Source organism: Gorilla gorilla, chromosome 18, assembly GCF_029281585.2.
Source record: "Gorilla gorilla gorilla isolate KB3781 chromosome 18, NHGRI_mGorGor1-v2.1_pri, whole genome shotgun sequence".
NCBI lineage: Eukaryota > Metazoa > Chordata > Mammalia > Primates > Hominidae > Gorilla > Gorilla gorilla.
In genome coordinates this window covers 105,173,064-105,191,768 of record NC_073242.2, presented here as the reverse complement: position 1 = coordinate 105,191,768, position 18,705 = coordinate 105,173,064, and the positions used below count along the sequence as shown (strand labels likewise).

Here is an 18,705-nt window from a genome sequence, read left to right as displayed (position 1 = left end):
ACCCACTAGCAGTCATTCCTCATTCACCCCCATCACCACCATCCTGAGCCCCAGGCAACAGTTCTACCTTCTGTCTCTATAGATTTGCCTTTTCTGAATCTTTAATGTAAATGGAATAATACAATATGTGGCCTGTTGAGTCTGGCTTCTTTCACTTAGCATGATATTTTCAAGGTTCATCTATATTATAGCAAGTATCATTTCTTCATTCCTTTTTATGGCTGAATGATAGTCTGTTGTATGGACATCCTATTTATCCATTAATCAGTTGAAGGACCTTGTGTTTTTTCTACTTTTTGATTATTATGAGTAATGTTTCTGTGTACATTCATGTACAGGTTTTGGGGGGTTTTTTGTTTTGTTCTGTTTGAGATGGAGTCTTGCTCTGTCACCCAGGCTGGAGTGTAGTGGTGTGATATCAGTCACTGCAACCTCCACCTCCTAGGTTCAAGCAATTCTCATGCCTCAGCCTCCCGAGTAGCTGGAACTACAGGCATGCACCACCAGGCCCAGCTAATTTTTGTATTTTTAGTGGTGACAGGGTTTCACCATGTTGGCCAGGCTGGTCTGAAACTCCTAACCTCAAGCAATCCACCCACCTTGGCCTCCCAAACTGCTGGGATTACAGGCTTGAGCCACTGCACCTGGCCCTCCTGTGTTTTCTTCTAAGAGTTTATAGTTTTTTGCTCTTATATTTAGGTTTCCGAAGTTAGAGTTAATTTTGGTGTATTGTATAAGGTAGTCATTCAACTTAATTTTTCTGCATGTTGATATTCACATGTCCCAGAACCATTTGTTTAAAAGACTGTGCTGGCCTGGCACTGCAGCTCACATCTGAAATCCTAGCACTTTGGGAGGCCGAGGCAGGCGGATCACTTGAGGTCAGGAGTTCGAGACCAGCCTAGCCAACATGGCGAAACCCCATCTCCACTAAAAATACAAAAATTAGCCGGGCGTTGGCTGGGCGCAGTGGCTCATGACTGTAATCCTAGCACTTTGGGAGGCCAGGGCGGGCAGATCACCAGGTCAGGAGATTAAGACCATCCTGGCTAATATGGTGAAACCCGTCTCTACTAAAAATACAAAAAATTAGCCAGGCGTGGTGGCGGGCACCTGTAGTCCCAGCTACTCAGGAGGCTGAGGCAGGAGAATGGTGTGAACCTGAGAGGCAGAGCTTGCAGTGACCTGAGATCACGCCACTGCACTCCAGCCTGCGTGACAGAGCGAGACTCCATCGCAAAAAAAAAAAAAAAAAAAAAAATAGCCAGGCGTGGTGGCAGGCACCTGTAGTGCCAGCTACTTGGGAGGCTGAGGCAGTAGAATCTCTTGAACCCAGAAGGCAGGTATTGCAGTGAGCAGAAATTGCATCGCTGCACTCCAGCCTGGGTGACAGAGCAAGTTCCAAAAAAAACACTGTGAAAAATCAACTGGCTTTATATGTATGAGTTTATTTCCGGACTCCCAATTCTATTCCATTGATCTGTTTGTCTATTCTTATGATAGCACTATACTGTCTTCATTACTGTAACCTTGTGATAAGTTTTGAAATTGAGAAGTATAAGTCTTCCAGCTTTGTTCTTCTTTTGCAAGACTGTCTTGGCTATCCTGAATTCCTTTCATTTCCACACAAATTTTAGGAATATCTTGTCCATTTCAGTTTTTGTTTTTGCTTTTTTTTTTTTAAGCCAACTACAAATCGGGTAAGGATTGCACTGATCCTGTAGGTCGATTTGGAAAATGTTACCATCTTAATGGTATAAAGTCTTCCTATTCAAGAACATGGGACGTGTTTCCATTTATTTAGATCTTTTAAAATTTCTTGCAGGGTGCAGTGACTTATGCCTATAATCCCAGCACTTTGGGAGGCTGAGGCAGGAGGATCACCTGAGGTCAGGAGTTCGAGACTAGTCTGGCCAGCATGGTGAAACCCCACCTCTACTATAAATACAAAAATTAGCCGGGCATGGTAGCAGGCACCTGTAATCCCAGCTATTCGGGAGGCTGAGGCAGGAGGATTGCTTGAACCCAGGAGGTGGAGGTTGCAGTGAGCCGAGATCATGCCATTGCACTCAGCCTGGGCGACAAAAGTGAGACTCCATCTCAAAAAACAAACAAACAAAACAAAACAAAATTATTTCAACAATTTAGGTACAAAATTTTCAGGGTGAGACTTGCACTTTTGTAAATTTATTCCTAAGTATTTTATTCTCTTTATGCTATTGGAAATGAAAATTTTTAATTTAATCTTTTGATTGTTAATTGCTAGCAGATAGAAATACAATTGATTTTTATAGGCTCTGAACCTGCCCTGATTCTCTGACAGACCTTGGACAAGCCTCCTTTACCCTTTGAGTCTAAGACTCAGAGTGAATGAACAGATTGGATTGAGTTGGTGGTTCCAGTGATCCTCTTTAATAATTTACCTGCCCACATTTTTTAAGGCCCACGTTTTGGAAGGAATTTTGGTTATAAGATTTCACTTAATAAATATCTTTTTTTTTTTTTTTGTGGAGACGTAGTCTCGTTCTGTCACCCAGACTGGAGTGCAATGGTGCAATCTCGGCTCACTGCAAGCTCCACCTCCCGGGTTCACGCCATTCTCCTGCCTCAGCCTCCCGAGTAGCTGGGACTACAGGGGCCCGCCACCACACCTGGCTAATTTTTTTGTATTTTTAGTAGAGACGGGGTTTCACCATGTTCGGCAGGATGGTCTCGAACTCCTGACCTTGTGATCCGCCTGCCTCGGCCTCCCAAAGTGCTGGGATTACAGGCGTGAGCCACCATGCCCGGCCTAATATCATTATTTTTATTCATCAAAGACACACACCACGGGCTGGGCATGGTGACTCACACCTGAAATCGCAGCACTTTGGGAGGCGTAGGCGGGCAAATCACTTGAGGCCAGGAGTTTGACACCAGCCTGGCCAACATGGTGAAATCATGTCTCTACAAAAAAAAAAATACAAAAATTAGCCAAGCATGGTGGCACGCACCTGTAGTTCCAGCTACTCAGGTGGCTGAGGCATGAGAATTGCTTCAACCTGGGAGGTGGAGGCTGCAGTGAGCCAAGATCGCACCACTGCACTCCAGCCTGGGCGACAAAGCAAGACCCTGTCTCCAAAAAAAAAAAAAGACACGCACCACAATCTGTCAGAGTATATGCTAAACAACAGGTTACAGCCTAAAAACAGTAACAAATACTTGACTTTTTAGTTTGCCTAGTAAAGCCCTGTAGGTCATAAAAATACAATTCTATCAGACTATTTGAACTACTGAAAAGATATTAGCAAGTCCCATTGATATCTCACAGACCCCGAGAGACTAATTGTGCTGCCACAGGCACCTGAGGGGTTCCACATGTTGTTATCAGTAGCTGAGTTCATCCTGGCACCAGTTCTCACCCCAGATGCTGATACCCCCACCCCCACATACACAGAGGGTCACCACACTGAATGTTCTCTAAGGAACCTTCCAGTTCTGAAATCCTGATTTCTCTCTTTAATCCTTATAGAATAGTGAGGCAGACTTTCAATAATGAGATCAAAACCATGAAGAAATTCGAATCTCCCAACATCCTGCGTATATTTGGGATTTGCATTGATGAAACAGGTAAGGAATGCTTCTGGGATTGGTCAAGCTTTGGATGGCCTAGAACATACCTCCTGTGTTTTAATGTGTTGCATTTTTTTAAAGAACACCACAAAGGGTGGAATCTACAAAGTGTGATTATTATCAATGTTAATTTTTTTTTTTTCATCCCAAGATGCATGTTCTCATCTTCTTTCAGGAGGGCAGGGCTGAAGGCTGAGGGGTGGTTTGCACTAACATGGCCACATCTTCTCCTTTCAGCCCACTGGGAAATAAAGGGGTGCATGTTTAGATGCCAGCCTGGAAGAGGGGTGCATCTTGTTGCTCTAAAACATTGTAAAGCTGCCAGGTGCAGTGGCTCACACCTGTAATCCCAGCACTTTGGTAAGCCGAGACGGGCAGGTCACTTGAGGTCAGGAGTTCAAGACCAGCCTAGCCAACATGGTGAAACCCCATCTCTACTAAAATACAAAAATTAGCTGGGTCTGGTGGCAGGCATCTGTAGTCCCAGCTACTCGGGAGGCTGAGGTGGGAGAATTGCTTGAACCTGGGAAGTGGAGGTTGCAGTGAGCTGAGGGTGCACCATTGCATTCCAGCCTGGGCAACAGAGCAAGTCTCCGTCTCAAAAATAAAAATAAATTATAAAGCTGTCTGACCCAAAGAAGGAAAACACCCTTGGTCATCATTAGTATAGATCAAATCTAAAAGCAAAATTAACTTACCTGGCCAGGCGCTGTGGCTCAGCAGCACTTAGGGAGGCTGAGGTGGGTGGATCACAAGGTCAGGAGCTTGAGACCATCCTGGCCAACATGATGAAACCCGGTCTCTACTAAAAATACAAAAAATTAGCCGGATGTGGTGGCACATGCCTCTAGTCCCAGCTACTCGGGAGGCTGAGGCAGGAGAATTGCTTGAACCTGGGAGGCGGAGTTTGCAGTGAGCCGAGATCGTGCCACTGCCCTCCAGCCTGGGTGACAGAGTGAGACTCTGTCTCAAACAAACAAACAAAAAAACCATTACCTTACCCCTCTACCAAGAGCCTTATGTGACAGGCTCTTTTTTTTTTTTTTTTTTTTTTTTTTTTTTCCCAATGTGACTGCATTTTCTCTCATGGAATGACCCCTCCTGCCGGTCGTGTTTTGCTGCTGTCTTGCCTAGAGATTGGACAGAGCAACTCCTGTCTTATCCCCTTTGGAAGTTGCTCCACAGCCTCAGGCCAACTTGATTTCAGAGTGTGGAATCCCAATCTAAAGGGAAACGTAGGCCAGGCACGGTGGCTCACATCTGTAATCCCAGCACTTTGGGAGGCCAAGGTAGGTGGATCACCTGAGGTCAGGAGTTTGAGACCAGCCTGGCCAACATGATAAAACCCTGTCTCTACTAAAAATATAAAAATTAACTGGGCGTGGTGGTGGGTGCCTGTAGTCCCAACTACTCGGGAGGCTGAGGCAGGAGAATTGCGTGAACCCGGGAGGCGGAGGTTGCAGTGAGCCAATATCATGCCACTGCACTCCAGCCTGGGTGACAGAGCTAGACTCTGTCTCAAAAAAATTAAAAAATAAAAAATAAAGACAAATGTTCAGCAACGTTTATTCTCCTTGGGGACCGCTGAGGTGCCTGGCTCAGTCACATGTCAGTTTTGCAGCTCAGGCCCATGAATGGGGAAGTCGACTTCTTGTCTGAGTCCTCACCCGCCCCTGCCATGTGTGCCCTACTCATTCCTCCCACACAGATGTACGAAGCTCCTTGTGAGCACCCATGTGAACAAGACAGACACATTTCCTGCCTTCTTGGGATTCCAGTTGAGTGAGGAAGACATTCCCCAAATAACTGCTCAAGAAAATTTTGAATTATACCAAGAAAGGGAGATAGAAGTTAAAAAAGAAAAAGAAAAAGAATTTTTTTTTTTTTTTTTTTTTTTTTTGAGACAGAGTCTCATTCTGTCACTCAGGCTGGAGTGTGGTGGTACAATCTGCTTACTGCAGCTTCCACCTCTGAGGTTCAAGCAATTCTCCTGCCTCAGCCTCCCTAGTAGCTGGGACTACAGGCATGTCCCACCACACCTGGCTAATTTTTGCATTTTTCATAGAGACGAGGTTTCATCATGTTGGCCAGGCTGGTCTCGAACTCCCGGCCTCAAGTGATCCACCCGCCTCAGCCTCCCAAAGAGCCAGGATTACAGGTGTGAGTCACCACACCTGGCAGAACATTTTTTTTTTTTTTTTGAGACGGAGTGTCACTCTGTTGCCCAGGCTGGAGTGCAGTGGTGCAATCTCTGCCACGCAGCTTCAAGCGATTCTCCTGCCTCAGCCTCCCAAGTAGATGGGATTACACGCACCCGCCACCACACCCAGCTAATTTTTGTATTTTTAGTAGAGACAGGGTTTCACCGTGTAGGCCAGGCTGATCTCAAACTCCTGACCTTGTGATCCACCCACATTGGTCTCCCAAAGTGCTGGGATTACAGGCGTGAGCCAACGCACCCAGCCAATTTTTTTTTTTAAGGTAGAATTACGACAAGCCAAGTATTATGGAGAAGAGGATGGGAATTCTGGGCATATTTGGTCCGTTCAAGGAGGCCGGGGACCAAAACTGTGGGCTGAGAATTGGGGGAGAAATGGGACTCAGCAGAGCCAAGTCTGTATCTGTACCGAGGCTGGGAAAGGTGGGCTGCAGACATGGGAAGCTTCAAGTAGGGCGGGTCCTCATAGTGTCTGGCTCCTTTCCACCAGTGACTCCGCCTCAATTCTCCATTGTCATGGAGTACTGTGAACTCGGGACCCTGAGGGAGCTGTTGGATAGGGAAAAAGACCTCACACTTGGCAAGCGCATGGTCCTAGTCCTGGGGGCAGCCCGAGGCCTGTACCGGTAAGACGGGGTGAAAAGGTGCCACTAAGGGTTGGATGGGTCTGTCCACACTCCTGATACTCCCAGAGATGGTGAGAGAACAGGCCAGACGCCCCAGACAGTCTCCCTCCCGTACACTGTTTTACTATTTACTCTGATTACAGATAGGAGGGAGGAAAGAGGCTTAACGCAGGGAACACCAGCTCCCAGAACTGACGGTTGAAATTGATGTCCACACTGCACTTATAGAGTTGGATGAGCCCTAATTTTGGAGTGGACAGATTTAGCATAAAAATAAACATATCCAGTTAAATTTGAACGTTAGGAAAGTAATGAATCATTTTTTAGTATAAGTGCATCCTAAACATTGCATGGTATATACTTATACTAAATATCAAAAATATCAAATTTTATTTTATGTTTTGAGAGAGTCTCACTCTCTTGCCCAGACTGGAGTGCACTGATATGATCACAGATCACTTAACCTCCCGAGCTCAAGGGATTCTCCTACCTTAGCCTCCTGAAAAGCTGGGACTACAGGCGCACACCACTACACTCAGCCAATTTTTTTTTTATATATATTTTTTGTAGAGACAAGGTTTTGCCATGCTGCCTAGGCTGGTCTCGAACTACTGGGCTCAAGCAATCCTCCTGCGTCAGCTTTCCAAAGTGCTGGGATTACAGGCATGAGTCACTGCACTCTGTCTCAAATTTTGGATAAACATTTATTTTTAGTACAACTATATCCTATACAATTTGTGGGCATGCTTGTACATATATATATATATGTGTACGTGAATCTATATATTCATTGCTTATCAGAAACTCAAATTTAATGGAGTGTCTTGTGTTTTTTTCTTTTCTTTTTTTTTCTTCTTGAGATGGAGTCTCCCTCTGTTGCCCAGGCTGGAGTGCAGTGGCACGATCTCGGCTCACTGCAACCTCTGCCTCCCAGGTTCACGCCATTCTCCTGCCTTAGCCTCCCGAGTAGCTGGGACTACAGGCGCCTGCCACTACGCCTGGCTAATTTTTTTGTATTTTTATTAGAGACGGGGTTTCACCATGTTAGCCAGGATGGTATCGATCTCCTGACCTCGTGATCCACCTGTCTCGGCCTCCCAAAGTGCTGGGATTACAGGTGTGAGCCACCGCGCCCGGCCGTGTCTTGTGTTTTATTTGGCAACTCTACCTATTCTCACCTGCAGAATCTATGGATTCTTAGTTCCAAGGGTCCCCAAAGGTTAGTCACTCACAAACCATCTGCAGGGTTTTAACTATACTACTACCAGTGTTATTTACTTAACATTTTTCATTACATTGACTCATTTTTTAAAAATCTGAGTAAAGGCCCGGCCCGGTGGCTCACGCCCATAATCCCAGCACTTTGAGAGGCCAAGGCAGGTGGATCACTTGAGGTCAGGAGTTGGAGACTAGCCTGGCCAACGTGGCGAAACCCTGTTTTTACTAAAAATACAGAAATTAGCCCAGCATGGTGCCACAGGCCTGTAATCTCAGCTACTCAGGAGGCTTGAGGGACAAGAATCACTTGAACCCAGGAGGCGGAGGTTTCAGTGAACTGATATCGTACCACTGCACTCCAGGCTGGGCGACAAAGCAAGACTCCATCTCAAAAAATAACAATAATAATTGAAATAAAGCTTTTAAAAAGGACACTTTCTCTTACTACCATAAATTGAAAACCAGTGTCACTTGCCAAAAATAGGTAACCACAAATGAAACCAAAACAATGTAATTAAATTCTGGCTGGATGAGGCTGCCTGCCAGAAGCTCTGTGATCCAACCCACATTCTCTTTGTACAATGGAGATATTGGAGATATTGGCAGAGTTAAGGATACCCAACACCAAGGCTGGGCGCAGTAGCTCACGTCTATAATCCCAGCACTTTGGGAGGCTGAGGCGGACAGATCACAAGGTAAAGAGATCAAGACCATCCTGCCCAACACGGTGAAACCTCGTCTCTCCTAAAAATACAAAAATTAGCTGGGCGTGGTGGCACGCACCTATAGTCCCAGCTACTCGTAAGGCTGAGGCAGGAGAATCGCTTGAATCTGGGAGGCAGAGGTTGCAGTGAGCCGAGATCGTGCCACTGCACTCCAGCCTGGGCGACAGAGCGAGACTCCGTCTCATAAAAAAACAAAAAACAAAAAACAAAAACAAAAAAACAACAAAAAAAATACCAAACCCAGACTTTCTTCTTGATGTAATCAGAAAGACTGGAGCAAACTGAAAGGAGAGTAATTTTCCCTTTATATAATCTTGCATACCACCTTATCCCACACTTTTGGAAACACTGTCTTAGCTATTAATTTGAAATTAAGTTTGTTTCTTCTCAACTCCCTAAACTAGTGAGTTTAAGGAGAAGTATTTTTGGATGTTGTAGGGGACACTGTTAATATCCCCTCCAAATGACCTCTGATCCTTTTTACCAGCTCTATTTACCCATCCCCCTCTCGGCATGCTTTGCTGCTAAAAGTTCACAGCTGCAATCTTCAGAGGATTGCCTGTGGGCACTGGAGCCCTTTCACCCTTATAGACAGCTGAAAGTGCCCACGAGTTTTATATCCATCTGTCCCTGCCCTCCCCAACACAATCCATAACCACTGACTGGTGTAAGTAAAAAGTCCAGTTCCTTTGCCTCCTGTGGGACACACTCTGAGGTGTAATTGTGCCCACAGGTCTCCGCGAGACCACCTGAGCCTGGGATTTCACCTGAAATCAACCTCTTGCTTGATTTCTTCTCCTTCGCCATCCTACTTCCTGTACTCCCTCAACCGTTTCTCCTGGGAGCACCTTCTTTTTGTTTGTTTGGGGGACTTTTGGAGTTTTTTTTTTTTGAGACAGAGCCTCATTTTGCTGCCCAGGCTGGAGTGTAGTGGTGTGATCTAGGCTCACTGCAAACTCCACCTCCTGGGTGCAAGTGATTCTCATGCTTTAGCATCCCGAATAGCTGGAATTACAGGCACATGCCACCACGCCCAGCTATTTTTTTGTATTTTTATTAATAGTAGAGACGATGTTTCACCATGTTGGCCAAGCTGGTCTCAAACTCCTGACCTCAAGTGATCCACCCATCTTGATCTCCCAAAGTGTGGGGATTATAAGCGCGAGCCACCATGCCTGGTCAAGGGAGCACCTTCTTGATACAAATCCCTCGTACCCAAATCATGGCTCATGATCTGCTTCTGGGAGAATCTGAACTCAGGCAGACACCATGACCACAACCTAACCTGGGACGCAGGGGCTTTGTGAAACCAAAGCCCTTGTCTAGAAGTCAGCGGGACCCCAGCTTCACATTCTGCTTTGACCTGAAGGGTCCCAGCAAGGTCCAGCCACCCAGCCATGCCTCTGAGCTCTCGGATCTGCCCAGCACTTCCCAGGCAAAGCAACACAGAGGCAACGTTGTCCTTCTCTACCTAAAGGAACCCCTGATGCCCGATTGCATGCACTTCATAAGGGCTGTCATGCCCCCTTGTGCTATGAATCTCATCTCTGCTCTGTACTCACGGCTTGCGATTCTCAAACCTTGCCTCTGCATCCCAGTTTTTCCTGTATATCTGTGGACAGGCACGCATGGTACTGTCCAGCCTCATCAGCCCAGTTATGATTGTCAGTCCCCCAAAGAAAGTTTGGGCAAAGGTCACTAATGCTCCCTGCCTTTGGTTGTGTCAGGCTACACCATTCAGAAGCACCTGAACTCCACGGAAAAATCAGAAGCTCAAACTTCCTGGTAACTCAAGGCTACCAAGTGAAGGTGAGTGTGCCTTCTGGGGGCGCTTTGGGTCAAACCTGCATGACTGGTGCTAGGAGAGGGGCACGAGTGTCTCAGAAAGGCTTGATTCTTGTCTTAGTTTATTTATTTATTTATTTAGAGACAGTCTCTTTCTGTCACCCAGGCTGGAGGGCAGTGAGCGAGATCGCCCCGCTGCAACCTCTGCTTCCCAGGTTCAAGCGATTCTCCTGCCTCAGCCTCCCAAGTAGCTGGGATTACAGCCATGCACCACCACTCCTGACTAATTTTTGCATTTTTAGTAGAGACAGGGTTTCACCATGTTGGCCAGCTGGTTTTGAACTCCTGGCCTCAAGTGATCCGCCCACCTGGGCCTCCCAAAGTGCTGGGATTACAGGCATGAGCCACCATGCCCGGCCTTGCCTTGGTTTTAGAACTGAGTTCAATTTTAGTTTTTTAGTTTCAGAACTAACTTCAACTTTCTGTGTGCCCACCACACAACAGTCTCCATCTGTGCCTCCTGTTCTGATGACTGCCTTCCCTCACTGCCCATTTAGCAGGGATGGGCTACAAGTCATTTCCCCTTAGATGCCTGGACACCACTTCTATGTCCCTACAACATACAATGGGGGATCTTGTTAGGTTTAAGGACTCAGACTCACAGGACAGGTCTAGGCCACACTTGTCATTCAGTTACTTAGGAGGATGTCAGCAGCGCCAAACCTTTCCCTCCAGGGTGAGTCCTCGCAGTCATCCAGGAGATGCTCTCTTTGTCAGAGCCACAGGAGCTGGAGAAAGAGGCTCCCATTAGGTGGGTGTGGATCATCCAGGCTTAGAAGCCCGTGACCTGCACGAGTCAGCATCTCTGGTAACAACTCTGCAGGCATGCCTTCCAGTGTTTCTGCAAGTGACATGTCAGTTGCTGTTTTAAGAGCTGCCACATCTGGGTATGGTGGCTCACGCCTGTAATCCCAACACTTAGGGAGGCTAAGGCGGGTGGATCACCTGAGGTCAGGAGTTCAAGACTAGCCTGGCCAACATAGTGAAACACCGTCTCTACTAAAAATACAAAAAATTAGCCGGGTGTGGTGGCGCACGCCTCTAGTCCCAGCTCCTAAGGAGGCTGAGGCAGGAGAATCACTTGAACCCGGGAGGCGGAGGTTTGCAGTGAGCCGAGATCGCATGGTTGTACTCCAGCCCGGGCAACAACAGCAAAACTGCATCTCCAAAAAAAAAAGAAAAAAGAAAAGAAAAGAGCTGCCACATGGCCGGGCATGGTGGCTTATGCCTGTAATCCCCGCACTTTGGAAGGGAAGGCAGGAGGATCACTTTGAGCCTAAGAGTTCAAGACCAGCCTTGGCAACACAGTGAGACCTCCCCCTCTTCAAAAAATTTAAAAATCAGCCAGTCATGGTGGTGCACACCTGTAATTCCAGCTACTCAGGAGACTGAGGCAGGAGGAGGATGCCTAGAGACCAGGATGTCAAGGCTGCAGGGAGCTATGTTTACGCCACTGTACCCTAGCCTGGGCTACAGAATGAGACCCTGTCTCAAAAAATAAAAAAGAGGCTGGGCGCGGTGGCTCACACCTGTAATCCCAGCACTTTGGGAGGCCAAGGCAGGTGGATCACGAGGTCAGGAGATCGAGACCATCCTGGCTAACACAGTGAAACCCTGTCTCTACTAAAAAATACAAAAAATTGGCCAGGCGTGGTGGCAGGCGCCTGTAGTCCCAGCTACTCGGGAGGCTGAGGCAGGAGAATGGCATGAACCCAGGAGGCAGAACTTGCAGTGAGCCGAGATTGCACCACTGCTCTCCAACCTGGGCGACAGAGTGAGACTCCGTCTCAAAAAATAAATAAATAAATAAGAAAAATTTGCTACAAAGCATTCCCATCAGCTGTTTACTGTGTAGTCCTCTTACCCCCTTGATCCTGCCCAGAAGCGATCTAACAATCAGCAGTCATTTTTATTTTTATCATCAGCAATGTTACTAAGAGCCATAGGTGACAGTCTACCTGTATCAGATTTCCAGGGGAACAGAGCTAAGAAGTTCACTGGAAGTCAGATTTTCATACAGAAGAGGAAAAGATTTTGTGAACTCAGTGTCCACAATTCCCAAATGCTAAAAGAATTTTAGCAGTTTTATTTGACATCCATAGGTGGTTTTCTTTCTTCCAGTCCTACGAGTGTCAGAGACAGCCCTCAAATAATAGCAGACAGGCCTTTTTTGCCTTTCAGATGCCTTTCCCCCTCTGCGATGGTGATATAAGTACTCCCAAAACACTGTTTCTACTACTCTCATGCTCTTCATGCAGCCTGACTATAAGATGCGCTATTCCACCTTTCATCCCTGGTATCCCATACGGCGCAAGATGTAAGAGAATGTCAGTGCTCAGGAAACGTGTGAGCAAATGAATGAATGAATGAATGAAAGGGGGATGAGCCATCTAAGTGCCTTATCCCTTTTCTCACATTGCCCCTAGATTTGGGTACTTGGCTGAGTTTGGGGCTGGCAGCCTTCAGCACACCAATAGTGTCAATGGCAGGTGTGCATGGGACAAGAACATATGCTGTCATGATTGTGCTACAGTTTGTTTAAGAACACCAGGTGACCACGCAGGCCTGGGGGGATGACTCACAATCGTCACGCCAAAGCCAAAGGATCAGGCTGACCCCCCATAAAGTCAGATAGCACAGAGGGGATGCCCCCATGCCATTTTTCCATCTGCTTCTCTGGGAAAAGGCGAGCCTGGCAGTGGCTCTATGACCCCTCTCCACTCTTACTGAGTGGAGTTCAGTCCTCAACTGAGAAACCCCTACATTTTAACATAGTCATACTGGCAACAACTACAACTTAGCAGGTCTTACTGGTGCTTTATAACCATTATTTCAAGTAATCCCCCCTGTCATCACCCCATTTTATAGAGAAGAAATCTCTTTGTGTTTCTCTTGGTCACTGCACTGTGATGAGTTGAACCCATAATGTTAACCAATAAAGTAGCCACACAGACAGAAGTCACGACAGGAAATAAATCCCTAAGGTAAAAGACAATTCCCTGGCAATTGTGTGTAGCAACAATCCCTGCCCTTTACTCCTCTACCCAAGATCTTGCTTGTTTCTTTCTAAGTTGCCTCTCTGTCTAGCTTGCAGGATTTGAGTTGAGGAAAACACAGACTTCCATGAGTTTGGGAACTACGAGAGAAAAGACGGACAAAGTCAAATCTACAGCATATCTCTCACCTCAGGAACTGGAAGATGTATTTTATCTATATGATGTAAAGTCTGAAATATACAGGTACACTCATGTTCTGGTACAGATTCTAACTCAGATGTGCATAATAGGAAAACCCAAATCAAACTCCTCCAAGGACCACCTAAACTCAACTCTGTTGAATGAAATTGGGTAGTAATCAAAAAATTCACTGAGTTTTCTGGCAGTGGCTAGAGGGACAGGGGAAAGGGGAGACTAGTTATGGTTGTTCAGTTTCTTGGTTTTCTTTTAGCTTTGGAATCGTCCTCTGGGAAATCGCCACTGGAGATATCCCGTTTAAAGGTGAAGAATGTGAAGACTGGCTCAGCCAGTGGTGGGGTTGGGTCCCCTTCCAGTAGACCAGAAATTCCCCATCAGTGCTGCCCCTGGCGATTTGTTGTTTAATGTGGGAACTGCCTGGGCGGGTCAGTGGAATCGTTGGAAGCTCTTGTTGTTTCCATACTCAGAGTCCCTAGTTCTGATGCCAGCCATCAGCATCCAGAGAGATGTACGAGTACCGGAGCAATTTTTTGAGGCTCTCATGCTATCATTTCCAGGCTGTAATTCTAAGAAGATCTGCAAGCTGGTGTCTGTGAAGCAGCAGCAGGAGCCGCTGGGTGAAGACTGCCCTTCAGAGCTGCGGGAGATCATTGATCAGTGCCGGGCCCATGATCCCTCTTTGCGGCCCTCCGTGGATGGTAGGGTTCTTTCTGCTGTAAAGAGCATGACCCCCATCATTATTTCACACTTGTGAAAGATTTCCTTTTCACCAGCTCCAAGGCAGTAGTTTACAACGAGGGGTGGTTTTATCCAGGGAACATTTAGTGATGTCTGAAACGTTGTTCGTCATAAGGCCAGGGAGGTAGGATGGGGTGCGCTACTGTCATCTAGTGAATAAAGGCCAAGGATGATGGCTGGGCGCGGTTGCTCATGCCTGTAATTCTAGCCCTTTGGGAGGCTGAGGTGGGCAGATCACTTGAGGTCAGGAGTTTGAGACCAGCCTGGCCGACATGGTGAAACCTCATCTCTACTAAAATTAGCTAGCCATGGTGGTACATGCCTGTAATCCCAGCTACTCAGGAGGCTGAGGCACGAGAATCTCTTGAAACTGGGAGGTTGCAGTGAGCCAAGATCATGCCAGTGTACCACTGCACTCCAGCCTGGGTGACAAAACAAGACTCTGTCTCAAAAAAAAAAAAATTTTGGCCAGGCGCGGTGGCTCATGCCTATAATCCCAACATTTTGCGAGGCCAAGGTGGGTGGATCACCTGAGCTCAGGAGTTTGAGACCACCCTGGCCAGCACGATGAAACCTCATCTCTATTAAAAATACAAAAATTAGCCAAGTATATTGGCGCATGCCTGTAGTCCCAGCTACTCAGGAGGCTGAGGCAAGAGAATCACTTGAACCCTGGAGGCAGAGGTTGCAGAGTCAGGATCATGCCACTGTGCTCCAGCCTGGACAACAGGGCAAGACTCCGTCTCAAAAAAAAAAAAAAAAAAAAAAAAAAGAATGCTATTCAACATCCTACAATGCATAGGACAACCCACCACACAAAGAACTCTCTGGCAGCCCCAGTGTCAATAGTGTAAGGGCTTCCAAAGGGCATTGTTTTATCCAAAGTGGGTTGGAAAGGCAGATTACTTTCTTCCTGCCTATTTCCTCCCTTTATTTTTGTCTATATCTGTCTATTTATTTATTTATTTATTTATTTATTTTTTAGAGAGGAGTTCTCATTATGTTGCCCAGGCCAGAGTGCAGTGGCTATTGACAGGTGGGATCATGGCACTCTATAGCCTCAAACTCCTGGGCTCAAGTGATCCTCCTGCCTTAGTCTCTAGAGTAGCTGGGACAACAGGCACCACCACAGCAGCATTATCTTGTTGCCTTTTTGTCTTTCTATCTCTCTTCTTTTTCCTCTCTCTTGCTTTATTTTTGCCTATCTTTCTCCTTTTTTCCTCCCTCCTTGTCTGCCTTCCTTTCTTTTTTCAGCATCCTTGGGATTATCTCCTCGATGCAGACTTTTATCTCACCATGTCATCAGCTGCTTCTCCATAGCTTCCTTACACTGTCTCCCTCCCTGGAAGCATCTCTCTCTCCTACCCTAGACCTAAATCTCCCAGACTTTACACAAAGCCCAGACAAAAGAGAGAAGGGGCCGGGTGCAGTGGCTCACACCTGTAATCTCAGCACTTTGGGAGGCTGAGGCAGGCAGATCACTTGTGGTCAAGAGTTCAACACCAGCCTGGCCAACATGGTGAAACCCTATCTCTACTAAAAATACAAAAAATAGCTGGGCATAGTGGCACACACCGGTTATCCCAACTACTCAGGAAGCTGAGGCAGGAGAATTGCTTGAACCCCAGAGGCAAAGGTTGCAGTGAGCCAAGATCGCGCCACTGTACTCCAGCCTGGGTGACAGAGCAAGACTCTGTCTCAAAAGAGAAAGAAAGAAAAGAAAAAGGAACTAAAGAGCCATGAGTCCAGACTTTTGAGGCAGCTTCCAAGGATGTTCTGTCTGCTTACAGAAGTCTCGAGCATGAGGACTGTTCTTCAAGGCCTTCTCACAGATGGTCTGTTGGGAAAACCTCTCACACTACCTGAGAGGGTCTCATCTGTCATCTCTCCTCTCCCTTCATCCACATGCCTACCTTTCAGAATGAAAAATCAAAGTCATGGCATAGTTTCTGTCTGAAACTTTCTCTCCACCACCACAGAGCAGAAGCGCAGACTTAATGATGCGTTCTGAAAAATTGGTCTTTGGGGTGGATAAGAAGCCAACAGTGATTTATACAATGCTGTCCTCCACTACACTCTCTCCTCTGTCTTCTTTCTTCTTCTGCCAAGCTCCCTTACAACCTAGGGTCCTCCTAGTATTAAGGAATCTAACACCAGAGAGTAATTCATACTAAGATGTGAGTTTACCCCCTCCTGTGAGGTGTTTGTGTTTTAAAAGTTGATCAAGTAAGAGAACTTTATATCCCAAATGTGTGAGTGCTGATGGTGGTTTAGGCACCAGCCAGACCAGGGGGAATGCAGTTTCTAAATGACTGTGCAATGTAGAAATGTCTTTGTGTTTCTAACTTGGCTCTCAGCTGCCTACCCTGGTCTAATTTCCTGTTCATTCATCCACAGAAATCTTAAAGAAACTCTCCACCTTTTCTAAGTAGTGTATCAAAATCTAAACCAAGGAGTCTCTGGACAAGAAGCTGGGAGAGGCACAAACTGGACATCTCTCTCTCTCATATCCTTCGGCATTGGGTTATCTATGGGTGCAAGGAGTGGGCACACTTCTCTGTTACAAATAGAAAACTATTCCAGTCATACAGGACACATCCCACTCCAAATGATATTTCCAAAAACATACCTCTGACAGTAACTTTGATAGATGGTTTGTCAAATGTATCTTTCTGGGTATCCGCACCTCTTGGCAATGAAATTTGCAGCTCCTCCCTTCCATAAATGAAGTCTTTTTCCCCACCATTTGAATCTAGGCTGGCACTGTGACTTGATTTGATCAATAGAATGTGGAAGAAGTGACTGTGTGCCAGTTCCAAGCCTAGGTTTCAAGAGGCCTTATAAATGTCCGTTGGAACCTTACCCAGCCATGAACATGTTGAGTGAGCATGCTGGAGAATGAGAGACCACATGAAGCAGCAACATGCTTTCCTAGCTGAAGTCATACTAGACCAACCAACATGACAACTAACACATGAATGAGGCCAATCAAGACCAGAAGAACCACTCAAGCAGAGCCCAGCCCAAATTGCCCATTCACACAATCAGGAGCTAAATAAATTACTGTTGTCTTAACACTAAGTTTTGTGGTGGTTTGTTACACAACAGAAGTAACTAGGCAGAAACTGTTCAATTCTTCCTCTTGCCCAAGGACTCAAGTACAAACTTCCTATTTGGATATCCATAGCCTTATGGATATCCCCCATGCCATACTTTCCAACCTGACTTTCCAATCAGATCCCAGAGTTCTCCTACCAGAGATTGCAAACTCTAATACCCATAGGGCCTAGGAAGGAAACTAAACGAATGATTTGAACCTGGAGGGGGCTTCAGTGAACAGATGAGCAAGAACAGCGTCTCCTCAACTCCAGTCTATACTTTGTCACATAGAATGGGATCCCAACATTTCTAGAGCTTTCCATTTTGTCAAAAGAGCTAGAAAGTTGGATTTTTCTGTGATGTCCTTATTTTTAAAGGTTAGTAGCTCATTAAAAATTATTTTAGGCTGGGCACGGTGACTCACGCCTGAAATCCCAGTGCTTTGGGAGGCCCAGGCGGGAGGATCATCTGAGGTCAGGAGTTCGAGACCAGCCTTGCCAACATGGTGAAGCCCTGTTTCTACTAAAAATACAAAAATTAGCTGGGTGTGGCGGCCACATGCCTGTAATCCCAGCTACTCGGGAGGCTGAGGCATGAGAATCGTTTGAACCTGGGAGGCGGAGGTTGCAGTGAGGCATGATTGCACCACTGCACTCCAGCCTGAGCGGCAGAGTGAGACCCTGTCTCAAAAAAAAAAATTATTTTAATGCTGATAAGACAAACAAAATATGTCCACATAGGAGCTGCCAGATTTTAATCCCTGCCAGACTCAAACCCATGTTTGTGGTGCTTTCATTCTAGATTTCTTTTTTTAAGACGGAGTCTTGCTCTGTCACGCCCAGGCTGGAGTGCAGTGGCGCAATCTTGGCTGACTGGAACCTCTGCCTCCTGGGTTCAAGCGATTCTCCTGCCTCAGCCTCCTAAGTAGCTGGGAATACAGGTGCTCACCATCACACCTGGCTAACTTTTTGTATTTTTTAGTAGAGATGGGGTTTCACCATGTTGGTCAGGCTGGTCTCGAACTCCTGACCTCAGGTGATCCACCCGCCTCAGCCTCCTGAAGTGCTGGGATTACAGGTGTGAGCCACCGCGCCCGGCCTAGAGTTTCACTCTTGTTGCCCAGGCTGGAGTGCAATGGCGCAATCTCAGCTCACTGCAGCCTCCGCCTTGCAGGTTCAAGCGATTCTCCTGTCTCAGCCTCCCAAGTGTCTGGGATTACAGGTGTGTGCCACCACACCTGGCTAATTTTTGTATTTTTAGTAGAGACAGCATTTCACCATGTTGGTCAGGCTGGTCTCGAACTCCTGACCTCAAGTGATCTGCCCACCTCGGCCTCCCAAAGTGCTGGGGTTACAGACATGAGCCACCACGCCTGGTCTCATTTTAGATCTTATACCTTTGTTCATGGTGTGTGCTTTGCCTAGGATACC

At 46.6% G+C, this 18,705-nt stretch overlaps 1 protein-coding gene across 1 annotated transcript in view; it reads left to right on the top strand.

The window, feature by feature from the left end:
* MLKL (mixed lineage kinase domain like pseudokinase) overlaps positions 1 to 17,257 on the top strand; it is a 29,377-nt gene extending 12,120 nt beyond the window's left edge. The window contains exons 6-12 of the mRNA XM_031002957.3: positions 3,512 to 3,609; positions 6,321 to 6,456; positions 10,127 to 10,208; positions 13,332 to 13,483; positions 13,692 to 13,741; positions 13,996 to 14,136; positions 16,574 to 17,257. Of these exons, the coding sequence (XP_030858817.1) occupies positions 3,512 to 3,609; positions 6,321 to 6,456; positions 10,127 to 10,208; positions 13,332 to 13,483; positions 13,692 to 13,741; positions 13,996 to 14,136; positions 16,574 to 16,608 (694 nt within the window). The 3' untranslated portion in view covers positions 16,609 to 17,257. The remainder of the gene's footprint in view (positions 1 to 3,511; positions 3,610 to 6,320; positions 6,457 to 10,126; positions 10,209 to 13,331; positions 13,484 to 13,691; positions 13,742 to 13,995; positions 14,137 to 16,573) is intronic.
* The last annotated feature ends 1,448 nt before the right edge of the window (positions 17,258 to 18,705 follow it).